The sequence below is a fragment of the Staurois parvus genome, unplaced genomic scaffold, assembly GCF_062004578.1.
Source record: "Staurois parvus isolate SC_StPar_1 unplaced genomic scaffold, SC_StPar_1.0 ptg002910l, whole genome shotgun sequence".
NCBI classification, from domain to species: Eukaryota; Metazoa; Chordata; class Amphibia; order Anura; family Ranidae; genus Staurois; species Staurois parvus.
This window is the reverse complement of record NW_028320706.1, coordinates 3574-31163: the sequence shown is the minus strand read 5'-3', so window position 1 is coordinate 31163 and position 27590 is coordinate 3574. Positions and strand designations below refer to the sequence as shown.

The 27590-nt window shown below is 37.2% G+C and overlaps 1 protein-coding gene across 1 annotated transcript; it reads left to right on the top strand.

The window, feature by feature from the left end:
- Nucleotides 1–1978: 1978 nt before the first annotated feature.
- Nucleotides 1979–27590, top strand: LOC149428936 (uncharacterized; the record flags this gene model as incomplete). The annotated part of the gene is made up of 3 exons (XM_089666918.1): nucleotides 1979–2181; nucleotides 8444–8498; nucleotides 27451–27590. Coding segments are annotated over exons 1-3 (302 nt in total), but the record flags the coding sequence as incomplete, so codon positions are not given.

The window sequence follows — 27590 nt, the reverse complement described above, 5'->3', positions numbered from 1 at the left end:
GCCCCGGAGGCTGCACCAGGGAGTGTATTTATAGAAACTGTGCAGCAGGAGAAGTGAGACTACCTGCCGACCCCATCACTGAGAAGTGACACCAGAGCCTGGGAAAGGGGAACTACAGGGAGAACTGACCACCACTGACACCCCCGAGACAGGAAAAGGGCAGCTGGCACACTAGACTCCGCCCATAACCGAAATGTCGCTGTTGGCTGGAGATGCGCCATGTGTGCCAAAGGCTCCATTCACATCTGAGCATGTGCAAGAGCGAGCAGAAAGCGCATGTCACACGTGTCAAAATGTGCAAAGCTCCACCCCTCCCAAAAAAATGTAGGTTCTTCTTTGGCGCATCAGTCACGCGTAAGGCAGCCAATTCACATGAATGGACCGCCCCATGTGTGCAGCGCGCAAAACACGGGGAAAAAAACGCACATGTAGGGCCAGTTCACACGACATGCGTTTCAGTTGCTTTTTTTCTGCATCCAAAACGCACAGAAAGTCAGTGATATGGTGGTCGGTGTCATAGTTCACATCAGCGCTTGCAGTGCGTTCCGGATGCAGAAAAAAAATAGAACTGGCGGCATTTTTCCTGCACAGAACTTTACTGGAACGCGGTAAAAAATGCATCAAAAGCGCACCAAAACGCACTGGAACGCGCCAAAAACGCACATGTCCCTATTTAAATTGAAGAAAAAGAGAGGGGGGGGGAAAGAACTGTGATGCATTAAAAACGCGCATGCGCAAAACACATTTGGAACGCATCAAAAATGGTCATGCGCAAAACGCATTCGAAATGTATAAAAAACGTGCATGCGCAAAACGCATTCGGAACACATAAAAATGTGCATGCGCAAAACGCATTCGGAACGTGTCGAAAATGCGCATGCTCAAAACACATTCGGAACGCATCAAAAACGCGCATGTGCAAAAAGCATTCGGAATGCATCAAAAACGTGCATGCGCAAAATGCATTCGGAATGCGTCGAAAACGTGCATGCTCAAAACGCATTTGGAACGCATCAAAAATGTGCATGCGCAAAATGCATTCGGAACGCGTCAAAAATGCACATGCTCAAAACGCATTCGGAACGCATCAAAAACGCGTGTGCGCAAAACTCATTCGGAATGCATCAAAAACACGCATGCGCAAAACGCATTAAAGACGTGCATGCGCACAACGCATTCGGAACGCATCAAAAAGGCGCACGCCCAAAACGCATTCGGAGAGCATCAAAAACGCACATGCGCAAAATGCATTAAAAACGTGCGTGCGCAAAACGCATTCGGAACGCATCAAAAAGGCGCACGCGCAAAACGCATTCGGAGCGCATAAAAACGCACATGCGCAAAACGCATTCGGAGCGCATCAAAAACGCACATGCGCAAAATGCATTAAAACGTGCATGCGCAAAACGCATTCGGAACGCATAAAAAAGGCGCACGCGCAAAACGCATTCGGAGCGCATCAAAAACGCGCATGCACAAAATGCATTCAGAACGCATCTGGCCTGCGTTTCTATGGGGTTAACCGGCCCTCAGTGCTGGGAGTGCCGGAAGCCCGGAACTGCGTTCCAGCTGAATTAAAGGCTCTGGCTCTCAAGGGCCAAGGGGCCCCCCACCGACACTAGTCTACCTAAGGCCGCCCCCTTCCTTCCGCAAGGGTCGACAACGCACCGCGAGAGACCAAAGAACGCACATGACCCTATTTTTGGAGTCAAATACGTTGTGGCGCGCTGCTGCGCGTTGACGTTTGCAAATGAACATCACCGTACCGGCTGCACTCTTCCTGCACAGATCTGAGCTGTAAAACACATCAAAAACGCACCAGAATGGAGGTGAGAAGGTTGAGCGGCTGTCCTTGTTCAGAAGGTCAGTCCATCGTGTAGGGCTAACCGTACGCTATACAATCTGATTGTACAACCTCCTGGTCACGCTGGGTGCCGGGGGGTCAAGGTGGCCGTGAATGCCCCGACCTGGCTGGCGGCACAGTGCAGCTCACAGCGGTGCCAGGAGGGAAGCGGAACACGTGAACGTAACATCTCTCTTGTGTTTTGTCCGTCTCTCTGTTAATAAATCATTAATGCGGCTCATCGATCTTTTCCAGACCTTCGTTGGCGGTGACACCGGGTGCGCCGGGTGCGTGGAGTGCAGGGATGGCGTTCTGAAATTCACCGATCTGTTGGAGGCGTAAGTAGACGGCCCCCCGCCGGGCGCGCCGAGATTTCTGTTTCTATGGACTGGTCTGTATTCTGTAGGTGGAAACGGCCCCGCCCTCCCGACAAACCAATCACCACAATCCTTCATAGAAAAAAAGTTTTGGCTTCACTTGGCGGCAGTCGCACCCGAGTGTCGCGTTTTTATGCTTTTTTTGGGCGTTTGTACGCTCGGTTTTGCACGTTTTTGTACAGCCATTTTGCAGTGTTTTTTGAGCTTTTGGCATTTTTTTATTAGCCAATTGAGAAAAATATCATCTCTTGCATCATTTGTTGCTAGGTGGTTTTCAGCTTTTTTTTTTAGCTTTTCTATCAGCTTTTATTTCACTTTCGTTATTAAGTATTTATTGTTATTCTGGTTATTATTATTATTTATTGTTGTTATGGTTATTATTATTATTTTTGTTAGAGTCAAGGTTAGGGGTTAGGATTAGAGCTTGGGGTTACGGTTATTATTAATAATACATTGTTATTCATTTTATTAATATTAATAATAAGCACCCCAATAAAAACATAAATAAATATTAAAATATATTATGTTTTTGTTGTTAGGGTGTTTATTATGATTATTAATAATTTGTTTTTATTTATTATTATTATTTTTATTAATAAAAATAATAATTTTTATTATTATGTTTTTGTTGTTCGGGTGTTTATTATGATTATTAATAATTTGTTTTTATTATTGTTATTAATAATATATTATTATTCATTTTAATATTAATAATAAGCACCCCAATAAAAACATAAATAAATATTAAAATATATTATGTTTTTGTTGTTAGGGTGTTTATTATGATTATTAATAATTTGTTTTTATTATTATTATTGTTATTAATAATATATTATTATTCATTTTAATATTATTAATAATAAGCACCCCAATAAAAACATAAAAAAATATTAAAATATATTATGTTTTTGTTGTTAGGGTGTTTATTATGATTATTAATAATTTGTTTTTATTATTATTATTGTTATTAATAATATATTATTATTCATTTTAATATTATTAATAATAAGCACCCCAATAAAAACATAAAAAAATATTAAAATATATTATGTTTTTGTTGTTAGGGTGTTTATTATGATTATTAATAATTTGTTTTTATTATTATTATTGTTATTAATAATATATTATTATTCATTTTAATATTATTAATAATAAGCACCCCAATAAAAACATAAATAAATATTAAAATATATTATGTTTTTGTTGTTAGGGTGTTTATTATGATTATTAATAATTTGTTTTTATTATTATTATTGTTATTAATAATATATTATTATTCATTTTAATATTATTAATAATAAGCACCCCAATAAAAACATAAAAAAATATTAAAATATATTATGTTTTTGTTGTTAGGGTGTTTATTATGATTATTAATAATTTGTTTTTATTATTATTATTGTTATAAATAATATATTATTATTCATTTTAATATTATTAATAATAAGCACCCCAATAAAAACATAAATAAATATTAAAATATATTATGTTTTTGTTGTTAGGGTGTTTATTATGATTATTAATAATTTGTTTTTATTATTATTATTGTTATTAATAATATATTATTATTCATTTTAATAATATTAATAATAAGCACCCCAATAAAAACATAAATTATTATTATTATTATTAATAATAATAATAATAAGAATAATTAGTTTGATTTTTTTATTAGGGTGTTTATTATTAATATTAATAATAAGGTTAGGGGTTAGGATTAGAGCTTGGGGTTAGGGTGTAGGTTAGGTGTCAGGGTCAGTGGTTCATTTTATTTATTATAATATGAGAAATAGAGAAAAACCCCCCCCCACAAACTAAATAGAACAAAAGCTGCACTCCTAACCAAAAAAAAGGTAAAAGAGTGAATAAATCAAAGAGTGCACTAAATATAAATAAAAAATTGTTAGTTATGTCCGCGATAAAAAAATATTATATAAAAGTCCATTTACCATCACAAAGCAATTAAACAGTTCTGAAATCTTGTATAAATCAAACACCGTGCAAAAAAAAATCCACCACCGAATGAAATGGGTGCACTCAAACTGTTTAATTACTTTGTGATGGTGGATGGACTTTTATATAATATTTTTTTATCACGGACATAAAAAATTATTTTATTGTCTTCTTATTAAGCATTTATATTTTATTTATTTTTTTGTTAGGGTTTTATTATTATTATTATTTTTATTAATAATAATTTTTATTATCATCATGTTTTTGTTAGTGTGTTTATTATGATTATTAATAATTTGTTTTTATTTATTATTATTATTTTTATTAATAATAATAATTTTTATTATTATTATTATGTTTTTGTTGTTAGGGTGTTTATTATGATTAATTATTTGTTTTTATTATTATTATTAATAATACATTGTTATTCATTTTAATAATATTAATAATAAGCACCCCAATAAAAACATAAATTATTATTTTTAATACATTGTTATTCATTTTAATAATATTAATAATAAGCACCCCAATAAAAACATTTATTATTATTATTATTATTAATAATAATAATAATAATAATAATAATAATAATATTAATAATAATAATTTGTTTTGATTATTTTATTAGGGTGTTTATTATTAATATTAATAATAAGGTTAGGGGTTAGGATTAGAGCTTGGGGTTAGGGTGTAGGTTAGGTGTCGGGGTCATTTTATTTATTATAATATGAGAAATAGAGAAAAAAACCCCCTACAAACTAAATAGAACAAAAGCTGCACTCCTAACCAAAAAAAGGTAAAAGAGTGAATAAATCAAAGAGTGCGCTAAATATAAATAAAAAATTATTAGTTATGTCCGCGATAAAAAAAATTATATAAAAGTCCATCCACCATCACAAAGTAATTAAACAGTTCTGAAATCTTGTATAAATCAAACACCGTGCAAAAAAAAATCCACCACCGAATGAAATGGGTGCACTCAAACTGTTTAATTACTTTGTGATGTTGGATGGACTTTTATATAATATTTTTTTATCACGGACATAAAAAATAATTTTATTTATTGTCTTCTTATTAAGGATTTATTTATTTATTTTATTTATTTTTTTGTTAGGGTTTTATTATTATTATTATTATTATTATTTTTATTAATAATAATAATCTTTTTATTATTATTATGTTTTTGTTGTTAGGGTGTTTATTCTCATTATTAATAATTTGTTTTTATTATGATTATTATTATTAATACATTGTTATTCATTTTAATAATATTAATAATAAGCACCCCAATAAAAACATAAATTATTATTATTAGTAATAATAATAATAAGAATATTAATAATAATTTGTTTTGATTTTTTATTAGGGTGTTTATTATTAATATTATTATTATAATTAATAAAATGAATAATAATGTAATAATAATAATTATTATTATTAATAAATTGTTATTCATTTTATTAATAATAATAATAATAATAATATTACTAATAATAAACACCCTAATAAAAAATTAAAACATTTATTATTATTTTTTTTATTATTATTATTATTATTATTAATAATGATTTATGTTTTTATTAGGGTGTTATTATTATTATTATTATTAATAAAATGAATAATAACAATGTATTATTATTAATAAAATAAAAACAAATTATTAATAATCATAATAGTAAACACCCTAACAAAAAATAAAACCATGATAATAATAATTATTTTTATGCTTTTATTTTTTGTTAGGGTGTTTATTATTATGATTATTAATAATTAGTTTTTAATTATTAGTAATAATACATTGTTATTCATAATAATAATAAACACCCTAATAAAACATAAATTATTAATAATAATAATTTATGTTTTTATTAGGGTGTTTATTAATAATATTATATTATTATTAAGAATAAAATGAATAATAACATTGTATTAATAATAATAATTAATATTAATAATACATTTTTATTCATTTTATTATTAATTATAATAATAATAATGTAATAATATTAATAATCACCCTAATAAAAAAATCAAAACAAATTATTATTTATTAATAATAATAATAATAATAATAATAATTATTATTAGTAATAATAATAATTTATGTTGTTATTAGGGTGTTTATTATTAATATTATTAAAATGAATAAGAACAATGTATTATTATTATGATTATTCTTAATAACCATAATAATAAAAAAAACTACTTATTAATCATGGTAATAAACACCCTAACAAAAAATAAAAACAATAATAATAATAATAATAATTATAATAATTTGTTTTAAAGTTTGTTAGGGTTTTTATTATTATTTATTATTATTATTAATAATATTTTTTTATTTTTGTTAGAGTGTTAATTTAGTATTATTATGATTGAAAATGATTTTATATGGTTGGGGGTTAATTAACTTTTTTAATGATTATTTTATTTGTGCGTTTGTTTTTTTTAACATCTATTTATTCATTTATTATTAATCCTTTTTTTTCACCTTTTTTTTCATTGGAGCAGAGATATGCTTCCATAAAAACGCTCCAAAAATGCCCGACAAAAACGTGCAAATTGTGCGTTTCCATTCATTTCAATGGAATTAAAAACATTCAAAAATGTGCAGATCTGTCCAGTTTGAGCAACAAAAAAAAGGTCCAGAACTTGTTTTGAGCTTCAGGGGAGATGAGAACCGTCTCCATTGAGGATAGCTTTTTTTTTTTTTTTTTTTTCCCCTCAAGAGTTTTGAGCTACAAATGGCTGAGGTGGGAACTGGGCGAACCGATTCGAAGAGAATACAGAGGGTGCAAAGGGAAACTTTTTGAAAACAGGTCACCTGGCCACATGTGGACTTCCAGTCTTCTAGAACAGATGCTGTAGATGCTAGTCCTGGGCTGGGGACTTGGACAGCCAGGCAACTTGCAGTTTCAAAAGCAGTTCCACAATTTACAAATATACAATGATGGCCAAGAAGGCTTCTCTCTGAAGGGTCACTCCACCAAAAAGTGATATATTGTAGGAAAGGTCTAGCAGGTGATCCCTTTAGGTTTTTTTTTAATTTTTTTTTTTTTAGGAAGGTTTCTTTTTATGGGATATTCCACCAAAAAGTGATATGTTGTAGGAAAAGTCTACTGGGTGATCCCTTTTTATGTTTTTTTTTTTTTTAGGAAGGCTTCTTTTTATGGGATATTCCACCAAAAAGTGATATGTTGTAGGAAAGGTCTAATGGGTGATCCCTTAGGTTTTTGGTTTTTTTTTAAGGAAGACTTCTTTTTACGGGACATTCCACCAATAAGTGATTGGCTGTAGGAAAGATCTAGTGAGGGACTGGCTTTCCTTGGGAACTCTCGTGTGGAGATGGTGGTGTTGTCTTCCAGTACCTCCTGTCCCATTCTCCATAATATAAAATAAATAGTACATCTAACAAGGATGGTGAGAGCTCCTCATAACTCCTCATAGCTCCTCACAACTCCTCATAGCTCCTCATAACTCCTCATAGCTCCTCACAACTCCTCATAGCTCCTCACAACTCCTCATAACTCCTCACAGCTCCTCATAACTCCTCATAGCTCCTCACAACTCCTCATAGCTCCTCATAACTCCTCATAGCTCCTCACAGCTCCTCATAACTCCTCACAGCTCCTCATAACTCCTCATAACTCCTCATAGCTCCTCATAACTCCTCACAGCTCCTCATAGCTCCTCACAACTCCTCATAGCTCCTCACAACTCCTCATAACTCCTCACAGCTCCTCATAACACCTCACAGCTCCTCATAACTCCTCATAGCTCCTCAACGAGCTCCCACCATCCCAGCAGGAACTTCGTCTAGAGATGTCACCAATAGAATGGCCAAGAGGTAGAGGAGACCCTCAAGAACTAAGAATGTATCCATTCTTGGTTGACTGACCGTTAGGTCGAACTTATTGTGTTCAGGGTTCCTCTTTAGCTTTCATACTTGATCTCATGATGGACTCCAGTGGGATGCCTTACCTCTGATGGTGGTGGTGACCACCGACACCCCAGATCCATCCACCTTCCACATCCATGACGAAGGTCTCCAACGCTCCCTGCTGGGTTTTGTCTTGTATTTTACATTATGTAGATGGCAGGAGGAGGAATGGAGAGCCGTGAACACTGGAATGGACGACCCACCTCCCAAGTCAACCCGTATCTGAGATGTCCATCTTAGGTGGAATCCCCTTTTTAGCTCCCCAGTAGACGATCCTCTTAGATGAGGTTCTGGAAAGTCAGGCTAACTATCGATATTTTGTGTTTTCAGCTGTTGGCACAGATTTGCCAGTATGGGGGAAAAGGGTCCTACAGGAGGACCAAAGGTGAGATTGTTCCTCTGTGAGCACGGATGGTGGCTGGGCACTGCTGTCCATAATCAATGGTGGGGCACCCTGAACATGATTTGCTTCATTAACCAATCAGGAGGGTGGTTCTTCCTAGGGGAGGTGCCTGATTTTTAATTCCTCTGATCGCCGGCTTTGCCTGCTTGCTGCTAATGATGATAACTGCAAAGGCTGCTTTGGTAATTAGAGCGCATTTACACCGGGCTGTACATTGTGAGAAGCAAGACGGTATGCACACCCACTGGGAGTGATGTCACACTGCCACCCGCTATGAGTGACGTCATACTGCCACCTGCTATGAGTGACGTCACACTGCCACCCACTAGGAGTGACGTCACACTGCCACCCGCTAGGAGTGACGTCACACTGCCACCCGCTATGAGTGACGTCATACTGCAACCCACTAGGAGTGACGTCACACTGCCACCCGCTAGGAGTGACGTCACTGTGCAACCCACTAGGAGTGACGTCACACTGCCACGCGCTAGGAGTGACGTCACACTGCCACGCGCTAGGAGTGACGTCACACTGCCACGCGCTAGGAGTGACGTCACACTGCCACGCGCTAGGAGTGACGTCACACTGCCACGCGCTAGGAGTGACGTCACACTGCCACGCGCTAGGAGTGACGTCACACTGCCACGCGCTAGGAGTGACGTCACACTGCCACGCGCTAGGAGTGACGTCATATTGCAACCCACTAGGAGTGATGTCATTGTGCAACCCACTATGAATAATATCACACTGCCACCCGCTAGGAGTGATGTCACGCTGCCACCTGCTAGGAGTGATGTCACGCTGCCACCCGCTAGGAGTGACGTCACGCTGTCACCCGCTAGGAGTGATATCTCATTGCCACCTGCTAGGAGTGACGTCACACTGCAACCCGCTAGGAGTGGCGTCACGCTGCCATCTGCTCGGTTTGACGTCACTCTGCCACCTGCTAGGAGTGATATCTCATTGCCACCTGCCAGGAGTGACGTCATTGTGCAACCCACTATGTATAATATCATGCTGCCATCTGCTAGGTGTGACGTCACTCTGCCACCTGCTAGGAGTGGCGTCACGCTGCCACCCGCTAGGAGTGGCGTCACGCTGCCATCTGCTCGGTTTGACGTCACTCTGCCACCTGCGTGGAGTGATATCTCATTGCCACCTGCCAGGAGTGACGTCATTGTGCAACCCACTATGTATAATATCATGCTGCCATCTGCTAGGTGTGACGTCACTCTGCCACCTGCTAGGAGTGACGTCACACTGCCACCCTCTAGGAGCGACGTCACGCTGCCACCTGCTAGGAGTGATATCTCATTGCCACCTGCCAGGAGTGACGTCATTGTGCAACCCACTATGTATAATATCATGCTGCCACCTGCTAGGAGTGATGTCATATCGCAACCCACTATGAATAATGTCACGCTGCCACCTGCTGGGAGTGAAGTCATATTGCAGACAGCTAGGAATGATGTCACACTGCCACCTCCTAGAAAGGCAGGAGAGTGGCACCACCATTGCTCACCCATTTATTTTATTCATTGATAAAGTAGAGACAAAGCCTAAAACTGGCCAACACATGACATTGACATGAGACGTATGAATGTGTACCCTGTGCCTGTGTGAGGGTCGTGTTACCTGCATGGGGATGAAAAGGTGTTGTGTGAAGGAATTCCCTTGCATGCCCCCACCGTCTGTGTTCACGCCTGTACACCTGCACGGGTGTCAAATTGTGTGTGTACAGCCATACATCCCCACGGGAGTAAACCCGAGCACACTGCACAGCACAGCCATCCAAAGCAGTGTGATTACAGTGATGCACACAGACCCCGCCCCCCAGTAAAACACGCCCATCACACAGTTAACCCTTTGATCATCCCTCACATTAACCCCTTCCTTCCCAGTGCCATTAGTACAGTGTCCTTCCTTTTTTTTTTAGCACTGATCACTGTATTGGTGTCACTGAGGATGTCAGTGACACCAAGTTAGTTCCCCCCCCCCCCAGTGTCAGAATGTCCGCCGCAGTCCCGCTATAAGTCGCTGATTGCCGCCATTACTAGTAAAAAAAAAAAATCCCATTATCTATACCGCCATTTGTAAACGCTATAACTTTCACGTAAACTGATTAATTTACACGTTTCGGGATTTTTTTTTTTTTGCGAAGACACGGAGCAGAATACATTTTGGCTGAAATTTATTTTAGTGGACATGTTTCATAGCAAAAGGTCCAAAATATAGTTTTTTTTTCTCAAAATTGTCCGTCTTTTTTTTTTTTACCGGATAGCAAAATATCCAAATTATAGGGGTTTTTTTTCTCAAAATTGTCGGTCTTTTTTTTTTACTGGATAGCAAAAAGTCCAAAATATAGTTTTGTTTTTTTTTCTCAAAATTGTCGGTTTTTTTTTTACTGGATAGCAAAGTCCAAAATATAGTTTTTTTTTTCTCAAAATTGTCGGTCTTTTTTTTTTACTGGATAATAATACAACATAAATCAATAATTGAAATATTATACGTCAAAAATAAAAAAATAGTAGTACAAATCAATATTTAAAAAAAAGTCCAAAATATATATCTTTTTCCTCTAAATTGTCAGTCTTTTTTTTTTTTTTTTACTGGATAGCAAAAAGTTCAATATATATATTTTTTTTCTCAAAATTGTCGGTCTTTTTTTTACTGGATAATAATACAACGTAAATCAATAATGAAAATATTATACGTCAATAATTAAAAAGTAGTACAAATCAATATTTAAAAAAAAAAAAATACTAGTACAAATCAATATTTTAAAAAAAGTCCAAAATATATATTTTTTCTCAAAATTGTCGGTCTTTTTTTTTTAACTGGATAGCAAAAAGTCCAGAATGATTCATACTATTTTTTTTATTGATTCATACTATTTTTTTTATTGATTGATTCATACTATTTTTTTTTATTGATTCATACTATTTTTTTTATTGATTCATACTATTTTTTTTTATTGATTCATACTATTTTTTTTATTGATTCATACTATTTTTTTTATTGATTGATTCATACTATTTTTTTTATTGATTCATACTATTTTTTTTATTGATTCATACTATTTTTTTTTATTGATTCATACTATTTTTTTTTATTGATTCATACTATTTTTTTTATTGATTCATGCTATTTTTTTAAAATTGATTTATCCTTTTTTTTAAATATCGATTTGTACTACTATTTGTTTTATTATTGATGTATAATATTTTAATGATTGATTTACGTTTTATGTTATTATTATTATTGGCATTCATATTGCACAGCTCTTTACATTCTATTTATTTGTATCTGTCCCTGCACCCCCCAAGAGCTTGCAATCTAAGGTCCCTATCTGACATACATACTAGGGCCAATTTAGACAGGAGCCAATTAACCTGCTAGCTTGTCTCTGGAGTGTGGGGAGAAACCCACACTCAGGGAAGGCATGCAAACTCCATGCAGATAGTGTCCTTGCTGGGACTTGTATGGAGGATCCCAGTGCTGTAAGGCAGAATTGCTAACCCCTGCGCATGTTTTGTAAAATTGAATGAGGCTGTTTTTTCTCGCACAGCCCCTATGAAGCGCACAATTGGGAACGTCCCCGGCGTAGTCGCAGTTAGGAATTCCCAGTCACACCCCATCCCTGACAGGTACACATTCAGCCTGGCCCTGGGGCCTGTCTCCTGGCTGAGTGAACTGCCTGACACCCTCCTGCCCCCTGCGCTCAGCATTCCAGGGATCTCAGCCTTCCTACAGTCAGGTCGTGTTTTCTTGCAGAACAGCAAAGACTGGTTTATGGCGTCCACCCACACAGTGCTCCGCCCGCACAGTGCTCCGCCCACACAGTGCTCCGCCCGCACAGTGCTCCTCCCACACAGTGCTCCGCCCGCACAGTGCTCCTCCCACACAGTGCTCCTCTCACACAGTGCCTCGCAGCCTCAGCCTTCTTGTTGTGGACGGATCTGCTGCACCCACTTTGGGGACTACCAGGATTTATTGGCAGATAGAGAGCGTTCACTTTTTTTTTTTTTTTTTAAAGCTACTTACTGGAGTTTTATTAAATCGGGATTATAGTAGAACTGGAGGTCATTTATTTGTTCACTTTGGATATAGTAAGGGAGAGTTATAATCCCTGTTGTTTTTTTTTTTTTCTTTTTTTTTTTTTCTTTTTTTTTTTTCCTATCTGCATCCCATCCGTGAGATTTCCCTTCATTTCCTGTCCCATAGCAAAAACAGAAAGTCTTTTTTTTTTTCTCTTTTTTTCCTATCTGCATCCCATCAGAGAGATTGCCCTTCACTTCCTGTCCCATAACAAAAAGGGTTTTTTTTTTGTTTTCCCATCGGCATCCCATCAGAGAGATTTCCCTTCATTTCCTCTCCCATAACAAAAACAGTCTTTTTTATTTATTTTTTCCTAACTGCATCCCATCTGTGAGATTTCCCTTCATTTCCTGTCCCATAACAAAAAAAGTATTTTTTAATTTTTTTAATTTTTTTTTTTTCCTATCTGCATCCCATCAGTGAGATTTCCCTTCACTTCCTGTCCCATAATGAAAACAGTCTTTTTATTTTTTATTTTCCCTAACTGCATCCCATCTGTGAGATTTCCATTCACTTCCTGTCCCATAACGAAAACAGAAAGTCTTTTTTTTTTTCTTTTTCCTATCTGCATCCCATCAGTGAGATTTCCCTTCATTTCCTGTCCCGTAACGAAAACAGCCTTTTTTTACCCATGTGCATTCCATCAGAGAGATTTCCCTTCACTTCCTGTCCCATAACAAAAAGGTTTTTTTTTTGTTTTCCCATCGACATCCCATCATTGAGATTTCCCTTCATTTCCTGTCCCATAACAAAAAGGTTTTTTTTTTGTTTTCCCATCGACATCCCATCAGAGAGATTTCCCTTCACTTCCTGTCTCATAACAAGAAGGTTTTTTCTTTGTTTTCCCATCGGTATCCCATCCGTGAGATTTCCCTTCATTTCCTGTCCCATAACGAAAACAGAAAGTCTTTTTTTTTTTTTTTTTCTTTTTCCTATCTGCATCCCATCAGAGAGATTTCCCTTCACTTCCTGTCTCATAACAAAAAGGTTTTTTCTTTGTTTTCCCATGGGTATCCCATCACGTGAGATTTCCCTTCATTTCCTTTCCCATAACAAAAACAGAGTCTTATTTTATTTTTTTTTATTTTTTTTTGTCCTAACTGCATCCCATCATTGAGATTTCCCTTCATTTCCTGTCCCATAACGAAAAAAGTATTTTTTTATTTTTTTTCGTTTTTCTTTTTTTTTTCCTATCTGCATCCCATCAGTGAGATTTCCATTCATTTCCTGTCCCGTAATGAAAACAGAAAGTCTTTTTTTTTCCCATCTGCATTCCATCAGAGAGATTGCCCTTCACTTCCTGTCCCATAACAAAAAGGTTTTTTTTTTGTTTTCCCATCGGCATCCCATCAGTGAGATTTCCCTTCATTTCCTGTCCCATAACGAAAAAAGTATTATTTTATTTTTTTTATTTTTTATTTTTATTTTTTTTGTCCTAACTGCATCCTATCATTGAGATTTCCCTTCATTTCCTGCCCCATGACGAAAAAAGTCTTTTTTTTCTTTTTTTTTCATTTTTCTTTTTTTTTTCCTATCTGCATCCCATCAGTGAGATTTCCGTTCACTTCCTGTCCCATAACAAAAACAGAAAGTCTGAGGAAATACTTCCAAAGTAAGGGAGTCCTTTGTTGTCACCAGAACTAGTGTCCCCATTGACAGATTTTCCTTGCTTTTCTGTTCTGGTGACAACCTAAAATTTGGGATTTTTTTTCCTCCTCGGCGATAACAGTAAACAGGACAAGTAGAGAGGGGGAATCTCCCTAATGGGGACACAGGCAGCAATAATAACCTGACGGGTCCTAATCCCTCCCCACCCTATCCAAAACTAAAAAAAAGTTTTGCCTTTTATTTCTACTTTAATGCAGAGATCAAATGCATGTATAGGAAAAATTGTCTCCAATTATCTTGTGTGTGTGTTCCAGTAATTCACGTTTTAACAATCATTACTATCATGTGAGCAAGCCCTTTTTTCAGATGTTTCCCCCATTAGGACTGAATATATTAAAACATTTTTTCATTTTTTTTCTCCATTTTTTTTCTTCATTGATTTTTACTATTAATTTTTTTATTATTATTGAATTATACTATTTTTTTGTTATTGATTCATACTTTTCTTAAATTGATTTATCCTTTTTTTTTTTTAATATTGATTTATACTACTATTTTTTTTCATTATTGATGTATAATTTTTTAATTATTATTGGTTTGCAATGTATAATATTATTTTGTTATTAATTTGTTTTGTATTTTTTTATTACTGATTTATACTACTATTTTTTATTATTAATTTATAATATTTTAATTATTAATTTAGGTTGTATAATTTTAGTTTGTTTAATATAATTTTTTTTATATTATGGAGTTATGCTATTACGTTTTTAAATAACTGATTTACGCTACTATTTTTTACATTATGGATTTATACTATAGTTTTTTTTTTGTTATTGATTTATACTGTTATTTTTTTATTACTGATATATATATTTTTTATTGATTTTTACTGTTTTTTTATTATTGATTTTTACTACTATTATATTTTATTTTTTATTTGTATTTTTTTATTATTGATTTTTACTACTATTATACTTTGTTTTTTATTTGTTTTTTTATTATTGATTTTTATATTTTTGATTTGTATTATTGTGATTTTGTTTTTGGTTATTGATTTATACTGTTAATTGTTTTATTATTGATTTATACTACTATTTTATTTTTGATTAGCATTTTTTTTTATTATTGATTTATACTATTTTTTATTATTGATTTTTACTACTATTTTATTTTTGATTTGTATTTTTTTATTATTGATTTTTACTACGATTATACTTTAATTTTTGATTTGTATTTTTTTATTATTGATTTTTATATTTTTGATATGTATTATTGTGATTTTGTTTTTGGTTATTGATTTATACTGTTAATTATTTTGTTATTGATTTATACTACAATTTTTTTTATTATTAATTTATGCTACTATTTTATTTTAGTTTATTTTTGATTTGCATTTTTTTATTATTGATTTATACTATTTTTTATGATTGATTTTTACTACTATTTTATTTTTGGTTTGTATTTTTTTATTATTGATTTATAATTTTTTATTATTGATTTTTTTTTCAACTGTTTTTGTTGTTGATTTTTTTTACTACTATTTTATATATTATTTTTGTATTATTATTATTATTTCATTTTTTTAGTTATTGATTTATACGGTTAATTCTTTTTAGTATTGATTTATACAAATTTTTTTTTATTATTGATTTATACGGTTAATTTTTTTTAGTATTGATTTATACTAATATTTTTTTTATTATTGATTTATACTACGGTTTTTGTTTTTATTGATTTATATTGTTAAATATTTTTTAAAAATATATTTTTAATTGTTTTATATTGTTTTTTTTTTATTTACGATTGATGTAGACTATTTTTAAAATTTTGTTTTAGAATATATTTTTTTATTTATACTGCTTTTTTATTATTCATTTATAATATTTTTTTTTTCAATCGGATGCACGTTGCAGGTAGGTATTATCTTGTGAGAATGAGGTCATAGCAGTGGCCGCCCCAGGCGATGCAGCAACTATCCCGTCTCTGGTTCCTGGGGGAGATGTGACACACAAAGCTCCTCCGTAAGCTGAGAAGGATGTTTTGTGGCTGTAACACGATTATATTCGTTCTGGTCCTTCCGATCGAACAGGAAGGGGTGCAATTCATCGCTCAGCCTAGGCATGGCTGCTCATGCGGCTCAGGGTGAAGTCTTCGCCTCGCTGACGATGTTATTCCTTCTGCCTTGATATTCACGACGCGCCGCGCGCCTCCGCTGCGCACAGATCGATCCGCGTCGCGGACATCTGCTTTCATTGCTGCGTGCTGTGCCCGTCCTCGCAGGGAAATATTTAGGAATTTATTTTTCTGTTGAACAGTCGAGTGTCGCTCCTATGCGTTCTACAGAACGGTGACCAGTCTGCGCTTCCTGTCCAGGTCGATTTTTTTCTTAATTTTATTTTTTTCTTTTTTTTTTTCCTTTTTTTTCTTTTTTTTTTTTCCTTTTTTCTTTTTTCTTTCTTTCTTTCCATTTTTCTTTTTTTCCTTTTTTTCCATTATTATTTTTTTTATTTTTTTTCACTTTTTTTTTCTTTTTTACTCCTTTTTTTTTCCTGTTTTTCCCTTTTTTTTTCTTTTTTTCTTTTTCCTTTTTTTCTTTTTTTTCTTTTCTTTTTTTTCTCTTTTTCTTTTTTTTTCCTTTTTTTTTTCTTTTTCTTTTTTTTTCTTTTTCTTCTTTTTGAAGACCTTAAAATGTTACTAAACCCCCAACAGTACAATCAGTCTGTAGATGCAGTAAAGCATGCTTGTTATACTTACTGTGGAACCTAAGGGGTTAATCCTCTGCATTGTATAAAAGGCTGTTTGATCCCATCTTCTCTGATCCTCCCTTTGTTCTAATGTCCCCTTTTCATCTGCTGATAAAACAGAGCCTCTGCGGACACTCTGCACATGCTCAGTTTTGGTGTGTACTGTTGGATAGTTTTTTTTCTTTTTCTTTGGGAGAGTGCATGTGATCAGCACTGTCCGGACAGAGGTCAGGGGTTCTGCATCCTCCTAGAGCAGAATGAAAACTCCTCCTATATGCTTTAAACAGTGCTGTGCTGGACACTGATAGAAGTCACAAGACTGCTCTATACTGATGATGAGAAAAGTTATTTAGCAGTTTATATTTACTAAAATAATTGCATTTCCATGTTCTGTGTACTGTGGGAGAGCAGATATAGTGAATGCAGGGTCCGGGGAGAGCGGATATAGTGAATGCAGGGTCCGGGGAGAGCGGATATAGTGAATGCAGGGTCCGGGGAGAGCGGATATAGTGAATGCAGGGTCCGGGGAGACCAGATATAGTGAATGCAGGGTCCGGGGAGACCAGATATAGTGAATGCAGGGTCCGGGGAGAGCGGATATAATGAATGCAAGGTCCGGGGAGACCAGATATAGTGAATGCGGGGTCCGGGGAGAGCGGATATAGTGAATGCAGGGTCCGGGGAGAGCGGATATAGTGAATGCAGGGTCCGGGGAGACCAGATATAGTGAATGCAGGGTCCGGGGAGACCAGATATAGTGAATGCGGGGTCCGGGGAGACCGGATATAGTGAATGCAGGGTCCGGGGAGAGCGGATATAATGAATGCAGGGTCCGGGGAGACCGGATATAGTGAATGCAGGGTCCGGGGAGACCGGATATAGTGAATGCAGGGTCCGGGGAGACCAGATATAGTGAATGCAGGGTCCGGGGAGAGCGGATATAGTGAATGCAGGGTCCGGGGAGAGCGGATATAGTGAATGCAGGGTCCGGGGAGACCGGATATAGTGAATGCAGGGTCCGGGGAGACCGAATATAGTGAATGCAGGGTCCGGGGAGAGCGGATATAGTGAATGCGGGGTCCGGGGAGAGCGGATATAGTGAATGCAGGGTCCGGGGAGAGCGGATATAGTGAATGCAGGGTCCGGGGAGACCAGATATAGTGAATGCAGGGTCCGGGGAGACCGGATATAGTGAATGCAGGGTCTAGGGAGACCAGATATAGTGAATGCAGGGTCCGGGGAGACTGGATATAGTGAATGCAGGGTCCGGGGAGACTGGATATAGTGAATGCGGGGTCCGGGGAGATCAGATATAGTGAATGCGGGGTCCGGGGAGATCAGATATAGTGAATGCGGGGTCCGGGGAGACTGGATATAGTGAATGCAGGGTCCGGGGAGACTGGATATAGTGAATGCGGGGTCCGGGGAGACCGGATATAGTGAATGCAGGGTCTAGGGAGACCAGATATAGTGAATGCAGGGTCCGGGGAGACTGGATATAGTGAATGCAGGGTCCGGGGAGACTTGATATAGTGAATGCGGGGTCCGGGGAGATCAGATATAGTGAATGCAGGGTCCGGGGAGACTGGATATAGTGAATGCAGGGTCCGGGGAGACTGGATATAGTGAATGCAGGGTCCGGGGAGACTGGATATAGTGAATGCAGGGTCCGGGGAGACCGGATATAGTGAATGCAGGGTCCGGGGAGACTGGATATAGTGAATGCAGGGTCCGGGGAGAGCAGATATAGTGAATGCAGGGTCTGGGGAGAGCAGATATAGTGAATGCGGGGTCCGGGGAGAGAGGATATAGTGAATGCAGGGTCCGGGGAGACCAGATATAGTGAATGCAGGGTCCGGGGATAGCGGATATAGTGAATGCCGGGTCCGGGGAGACCGGATATAGTGAATGCAGGGTCCGGGGAGACCGGATATAGTGAATGCAGGGCGCTGCGTTACTTTAACTGACAATTGCGTGGTCGTGCAACACTGCACCCAAATGAAATTTACGTCCTTTTTCCCCCCACAAATAGAGCTTTCTTTTGGTGGTATTGGATCCCCTCTGCGGTTTTTAAATTTTTGGCGCTATAAACAAAAAAAAAAAAGACAATTTAGAGAAAAAAAATTTTTTTTTGACTTTTTGCTGTTAACCACTTGAGCTCCTGGGGATTTACCCCCCTTAATGACCGCGCCTTTTTTTGCTGTTTGGCGCTGCGCTAATTCAACTGATAATTGCGCGGTCATGCAATGCTGCACCCAAACGAAATTTACGTCCTTTTTTTCACACAAATAGAGCTTTCTTTTGGTGGTATTTTATCACCTGTACGCTTTTTTTTTTTTGCGCTATAAACAAAAAAAGCACAAAAATTTTTTAAAAAAACAATATTTTCTACTTTCAGCTATAAAAAATATATAGTAAACTCAAAGTTAGTCATAAATTTAAGCCAAAATGTATTCTGCTCCATGTTTTTGGTAAAAAAAAATCCCGTGTATTAGCCGGCAAACTGGTGCTATCTGGGAGGGGCGCTAACACTATCGGAAGTCACCAGTGACACTAATACAGTGATCAGTAAAAATCTGTTCACTGTAATCAATGACACTGGTGACAGGGCAGTGAAGAAGTTAACTGGGGGGGGGGGAGATTAAGGGGTTAAACGGGATTACTGGTGTACTGGCGGGCAAACTGGCGCTATCTGGGAGGGGCGCTAACACTACCGGAAGTCGCCAGCGACACTGATACAGTGATCAGTACAAATCGATTCACTGATCAGTGACACTGGTGACAGGGCAGTGAAGGGGTTAACTGGGGGGGGCAATCAGGGGGTTAAATGTGTCCTAGGTGTGTTCTAACCGTCAGTGTGTAGTGTTTTACTCACTGTTTGGATGTCTTCTTCTCTGTCTGGAACGGAATGTGCCCAGGCAGAGAAGAATGACATCATATCCTGTCCTGTGTAAATGTCAACACAGGACAGGATAGGACAGGGACCGATCATCCGATTTCAGCCAGAAATCACTGGCTGAAATCTAATGATTGATCCCTCCTGGATCGAATGGTGTCACCCGCGGGTCAGCGGGAGCGCTCGTGCGCGCCCCTGCCAGCGAAAGCGTCAGGAGCGCGGAACCTGTTTTAAAACGTGGTTTTGCGCCCCAGTGCCGGCCTGCACACATATATATACAGTGGCAGGGCGGCAAGCGGTTAAACATGTCCAGTAAAAAAAAATTAAAAAATCAAATTCCATCATACATTTTGGCCAAAATGTATTCTGCTCTGTGCCTTCGCTGAAAAAAAAAATCCCAATACGTGTAAATTAATTGGTTGATGTGAATGTTATAGCGTCTACAAATGGCGGTATAGATAATGGGATTTTTTATTTTTTTTTAAATCCTAGTAATGGCGCCCCCTACCCGGAAATGCAAAATGACATGTTGTGTTTAAATATATATATATTATGGCCAAAATTGTAGCATTTCAAATGTATTTTTCTTCCATGTGGGAAATCAGCTCATCAGTTTGCTTCTCCTTTTACTATATATAATTTTTTTTTTAAATATATATAATATGGCCAAAATTGTAGTATTTCAAATATATTTTTCTTCCATGTGGGAGATCAGCTCATCAATTTGCGTCTCCTTTGACTATATATAATTTTTATTTTTTTTTTAAATAATGAATACGGCCAAAATTGTAGCATTTCAAATATATATGTCAAAATTTTAGCATTTCAAATATACGGCAATATATTTCAAATATATATTTTTCTTCCATGTGGGAGATCAGCTCATCAGTTTGCGTCTCCTTTGACTATATATAATTTTTATTTTTTTTTTAAATAATGAATATGGCCAAAATTGTAGCATTTCAAATATATATGTCAAAATTTTAGCATTTCAAATATACGGCAATATATTTCAAATATATATTTTTCTTCCATGTGGGAGATCAGCTCATCAGTTTGCTTCTCCTTTTACTATATATAATTTTTTTTAAATATATAGAATATGGCCAAAATTTTAGCATTTCAAATATATTTTTCTTCCATGTGGGAGATCAGCTCATCAGTTTACTTCTCCTTTCACTATATATAATTTTTTTTTTATTATATTGAATACGGCCAAAATTGTAGCATTTCAAATAAATGTCAAAATTTTAGCATTTCAAATATACGGCAATATATTTCAAATATATTTTTCTTCCATGTTGTAGATCAGCTCATCAGTTTGCTTCTCCTTTTACTATATATATATATATATATATATATATATATATATATATATATTTTTTTTTTTTTAATATATAGAATATGGCCAAAATTGTAGTATTTCAAATATATTTTTCTTCCATGTGGGAGATCAGCCCATCAGTTTGCTTCTCCTTTCACTATATATATATATTTTTTTTAAATACATATAATATGGCCAAAATTGTAGCATTTCAAATATACAGCAATTTTTTTCAAATATATATTTTTTTTCCATGTGGGAGATCAGCTCATCAGTTTGCTTCTCCTTTCACTATATATAATTTTTTTTTTATTATATTGAATTCGGCCAAAATTGTAGCATTTCAAATATATGTCAAAATTTTAGCATTTCAAATATACGGCAATATATTTCAAATATATTTTCTTCCATGTTGGAGATCAGCTCATCAGTTTGCTTCTCCTTTCACTATATATAATTTTTTAATTTTTTTTTAATATATTGAATACGGCCAAAATTTTAGCATTTCAAATATATTTTCTTCCATGTGGGAGATCAGCTCATCAGTTTGTGTCTCCTTTCACTATATATCATTTTTTTTGTTTTTTTATATATTGAATATGGCCAAAATTGTAGTATTTCAAATATATTTTTCTTCCATGTGGGAGATCAGCTCATCAGTTTGCTTCTCCTTTCACTATATATAATTTTTTTTTTCTTAATATATTGAATTCGGCCAAAATTGTAGCATTTCAAATATATGTAAAAATTGTAGCATTTCAAATATATGTAAAAATTGTAGCATTTCAAATATACGGCAATATATTTCAAATATATTTTCTTCCATGTGGGAGATCAGCTCATCAGTTTGCTTCTCCTTTTACTATATATAATTTTTTATTTTTTTTTAAATAATGAATATGGCCAAAATTTTAGCATTTCAAATATATATGTCAACATTTTAGCATTTCAAATATACGGCAATATATTTCAAATATATTTTTCTTCCGTGTGGGAGATCAGCTCATCAGTTTGCTTCTCCTTTCACTATACACAAATTTTTTTTAATATATTGAATATGGCCAAAATTGTAGTATTTCAAATATATGGCAAAATTTTTGCATTTCAAATATACGGCAATATATTTGAAATATATTTTTCTTCCATGTAGGAGATCAGCTCATCAGTTTGCTTCTCCTTTCACTATACATAATTTTTTCTTTTTTTTTTAAATATATCGAATACGGCCAAATTGTAGCATTTCAAATATATGTCAATATATTTGGGAAGAATATTTTTAAAATATATTTCAAATATATTTTTCTTCCATATGGGAAAATGGACCCTACAAGGCCCCAAAATGTTGACACAATGCCTTTAAATTTTTTTTTATTTATTATTATATTTTCCAACGGCGCCACCTATTGTGCTACTTCAAAGCCCCACCTTGATAGGCCGTAATTAAAGGTAGTGCAGCTCATAAAGGACTGTTGGTTATCCTAACCGGCACGTTCCTATGTGTGTTCCGTATCATTAGAAGGGCGGTGCGTGTTTAATTACCGTAGCAATTTCTCAATATCTCCTCGCTATTATTCCATATGCCGTTTGAAATCCAGTCCAGCGTGTTCTAATTAAATACGTCTCAGCCTCGCAAGGCTCATTATGTCATTATATTAATTAACAGCTCAATCCAAAATTAGTGAGTATGCCAAACAGTTTTTATTCATGTAATTAACTGTTTAATTCTTTTTTTATACGTTTTTTTTTTTTTTCTTTTTATTTGTTGTGTCTCTGGTCTATTAAAAAAAAAAAACACATCAAAGCTCTAATCCGGTGAAATTCGATGAGTAAATATAAGTCATCATGCACATAATAATATCATTCATATATTTTCCTAAATCGTCTTTCAGAGAAATTTGATTTTATAAGGCAATAAAATAAAAAAAATAGTATTTATGATTTATCTTGTTCTTAAAGCGACACGATCACAAGAAATAGGTAAAAATACAGAACTGGTATGCAAGAGGGGAAGTCGTAATTCCTGATCGGCATACCGGGTCAGTTTCTCAGTAATAAATCCAGAAGATCACTATGGCGCCCAGGAAAAGAAGGCATTCGGAATGAGGATAGAAATGGTAGACCAAATGGTTCTCCCTTGGCCAGGGGTGGACTGACAACTCATGGGACCCCCGGGGCAATAGGGGATCATGGGGCCCCTGTGTCCTTGCCCAAACTCAAAAAAGCCTATGAAAAAGGTACCAGGGGCATCTCATGGGGCCCCTACTGATCCCGGGCCCTCGGGCAGTGCCCGAGTTTCCAAATGGTCAGTCCGCCCCTGCCCTTGGCTGATATCTTTCTGTCAGGTCTGAAATCTGTTTGCCAATCGGCTCCTCACTCGATCTAAACAGGTTTGAGGTTATTGCCTATCGGGTGGTGGCTAGAGCAGCCTTTCTCAACTTTTTTTACCCCAGAGGAAACCTTGAAATAATTTTCAGGTCTCAGGGAACCCCTTAAAAGATTAGTCAATCGGGGTCATTGTGAAAAAGCCTCTACAATGTTGGGGGGGGGGAGAATGCCCCTTAAAGTGGTGGCCAGAATGACTCCCTTGGGGTCATGCCACTTGATCTGCCAAGTGGCATTGGACCTGGAACTATGCAAGCATTTTCAGATCAAAGTTCAGTTAGCCACAGCTCAAAGAACCCTTTGACACCCCTGGAGGAACCCTAGAGTTGGGAATTGGTGTGCTAGAGTGTATTCAGAGCAACATGGCCTTGCCTTTGCAAACCCAGAGCTTTCCATTTTGACTTGAGATGTTCAGATGAAGCCTCAGAAATCCATTGTAAAGCAAGGGTCTGCCAAGATTGTGACATCAAAAGCCTGATAGTAGCTCTGGAGGAACCCTAGAGTTGAGAATGGGTGGGCTAAAGCATCTTCAGAGCAACATGGCCTTGACAGTAGCTCTGGAGGAACCCTAGAGTTGAGAATGAGTGGGTTAAAGCGTCTTCAGAGCAACATGGCCTTGACTTTTCAAACCCAGAGCTTTCAATTTTAACTTGAGATGTTCAGATGAAGCCTCAGAAATCCATTGTAAAGCAATGGTCTGCCAAGACTGTGACATCAAAAGCCTGACAGTAGCTCTGGAGGAGCCCTAGAGTTGAGAATGGGTGGGGTAAAGCATCTTCAGAGCAACATGGCCTTGGCTTTGCAAACTCACAGCTTTCAGTTTTGACTTGAGATGTTCAGATGAAGCCTCAGAAATCCATTGTAAATCAATGGTCTTCTAGGATTGTGACACTGAAAGCCTTACAGTAGCTTTGGAGGAATCCTAGAGTTGAGAATGGGGGGGCTAAAGAGTCTTCAGAGCAACATGGCCTTGCCTTTGCAAATCCAGAGCTTTCAATTTTGACTTGAGATGTTCAGATGAAGTCTTAGAAATCCATTGTAGAGCATTGGTCTTCTAAGATTGTGACATCAAAAGTCTGGCAGTAGCTCTGGAGGAACCCTAGAGTTGGGGCCTTGACTTTTCAAACCCAGAGCTTTGTGTTTTGGCTTGAGATGTTCAGATGAAGCCTCAGAAATCCATTGTAAAGCAATGGTCTTCTAAGATTGTGACATCAAAAGTCTGGCAGTAGCTCTGGAGGAACCCTAGAGTTGGGGCCTTGACTTTTCAAACCCAGAGCTTTGTGCTTTGGCTTGAGATGTTCAGATGAAGCCTCAGAAATCCAATGAAAAGCAACGATCTTCTAAGATTGTGATATCGAAAGCCTGACAGTAGCTCTGCAGGAGCCCTAGAGTTGAGAATGGGTGGGATAAAGTATCTTCAGAGCAACATTGCCTTGCCTTTGCAAACCCAGAGCTTTCAATTTAGACTTGGGGTGTTCAGAAGAAGCCTCAGAAATCCATTGTAAAGCAATGGTCTGCCAAGATTGTGACATCGAAAGCCTGACAGTAGCTCTGGAGGAACCCTAGAGTTGAGAATGGGTGGGCTAAAGCGTCTTCAGAACAACATGGCCTTGACTTTTCAAACCCAGAGCTTTGTGTTTTGGCTTGAGATGTTCAGATGAAGCCTCAGAAATCCATTGTAAAGCAATGGTCTGCCAAGATTGTGACATCGAAAGCCTGGCAGTAGCTCTGGAGGAACATCTATCTTTCAGCTAGCCCTAAAATCCTAGGTTACATTGAGAGTAGAGATTCGATCTGTAAATTCCTAGTTGTTCCTCTACCCAGTTCTAATTGAGTTCTACTACTGGAGGTCCAGAATATATCAAAACAAACTCTATTCTCATGGGAGAAAAAAAAATCTTGATCCCATTATTGACAGCTTGTAAATACTCTACTATCCGCTGTGTACAGTGGAAAAATGGTCACATTTTCCATGCTGTCATGGGACAACCGTGAACACAGCTGTGAATATTGAATGGAGAGGGTCTTTGGACAGCTTCTCTCACCTGCAGTACATGACCAACAAAGGGATTGAGCAGCACTGAGACACCATAAGAAATGCCCCTATTCAAGAAAGCTCTTGGACTTGTACACAAGGGATAGTAGCAGGGCTGCTGTTAGAAACCACGGGGCCCCATACAGCCAACCTGACAGGGCCCTCTAAAAAAAAAAAAAAAGTACAGTTTACTATGCTTCAGTTATGAATGAACACAGTGAGTAATCAGTACAGATCATTAACTGTGTCCATTCAGGGAAGGAAGGAGCTGGTAACTGACATATTTTACCGGACACTTCGCCCACTCTCCATTCTGAGGGATCCTATTGTGTGCTTGCAGCTGCTGGTGGGAAGGAGAGGAGGGAATCCGGCAGCACTGATGATGTGTGGGGCACACAGGGAGGCATGGGGCAGCAGGGGGAAACGTATGCTGCACAGGGAGGGTGATGGGTGTGGCGGGGGGGGGGGGCAATTACTAGAATCGATTTCCTGCATGGCTCTCTCTGTAGGAGGGAGAGGAGACAAAGCCAGCTTTCAGCTGCTGTGGAGAGAGCCATACAGGGGATCAGTTCCAGTAATTACCCGATCACACTCCCTGCCCACATCCAATTCACCCAACTGCCTGGGCCCCCCTGCTGACCGTACAGGAGGACTGGTGGTACCCCCTTATCAGAGCAGCAAACAGTCACTACGTTCCTACACTCAGGTCTGTACTCACAATATTCCTAGATAGTTGGATGCCTCCTTCCAATATCAACCAGACATTTCTCCGATGAACTCTCCAGATCAGATCCTCAGTACAATCCTTTAATCTGGTCCAGCAAGATTCAGAACAGCCCCCCCCCGCCAGCTTTGGCATAGCTGGGACCCCGATGAGCACATGTAGGAAGGACACCAGCCCATCTAGAGAAGAACAGGGCTGCCTCAGGCCCCAGACTATTTATGTTCTTCAATCATCTACTGGACATCCTCCTTCAGGGATTGGCTGAGACCACATAAATATTCAGACTGCATATCTGTCTCTTCGAACCCACTACATTCTAGATTCCTCCAGAAGGCAGGGGGTAGCAGTCGAATCTGCAACGAGCGAAGCCTAGAGCAGCCCAAAGCAATCACAAACTTCTCCACCAGTTACAGAGGAGCCAAAAAGAACTAAATTTACCCAACCTTTCCAGCAACCCACCTAGGAGAGTGCTACAACTAAACACTAAGCCAGGGGTGGACTGACCATTTGGAAACTCGGGCACTGCCCGAGGGCCCGGGGTCAGGGGGGGGCCCATGAGATGCCCCTGGTACCTTTTTCATAGGCTTTTTTGAGTTTGGGCAAGAAAACAGGGGGCCCCATGATCCCCTATTGCCCGGGGGCCCCATGAGTTGTCAGTCCACCCCTGCACTAAGCTGTTATTTCATTACATTGCCATATAATATCTAATATTCCAGAAAGGTGTTTTGTAGATTTGAAGGTCTTTCGATCCATTTCCACATAGTTTGAACCATTGGAACATCGTCCTCCTGAACTGTAGTTGCTGTAAATGTTTAACATCTGCTGCTGAGTATGAGCTGCTTGTTGTTTGATAATGGCATCAGGGTGACATGTGGTTCTAATCATCCTGTGGTCGTTTATTGCAGTGTTTTTCAAGAAACACAAATCTACCGAGATTATTCTGCTGCATCAGATACGAGGAATCCTAAAAAGCTACTTGGCTCTGTCCTCTCTCCATAGCTCTATCTTACCCGGCCAACAAATTAACCGATGATGAGCTAGTGTCGTTATTCTAAATCCAGAACAAGCAACGGCAGTGTTGGGTTTCTTGTGCTAATTTTGTTCCTTTTTTCCCTGAAAGTCTTCTGAAGGGGAGATAAAGCTATCGGGAGATGAGGAGGATCTTCTGAATCTGGAAGACGAAGTGTTTAACCCGAACATGAGCTCGTTAAGGCATGAGAACGTGGAGGACCTCTATGAACTTCTGGAGAAGTTGGGCAG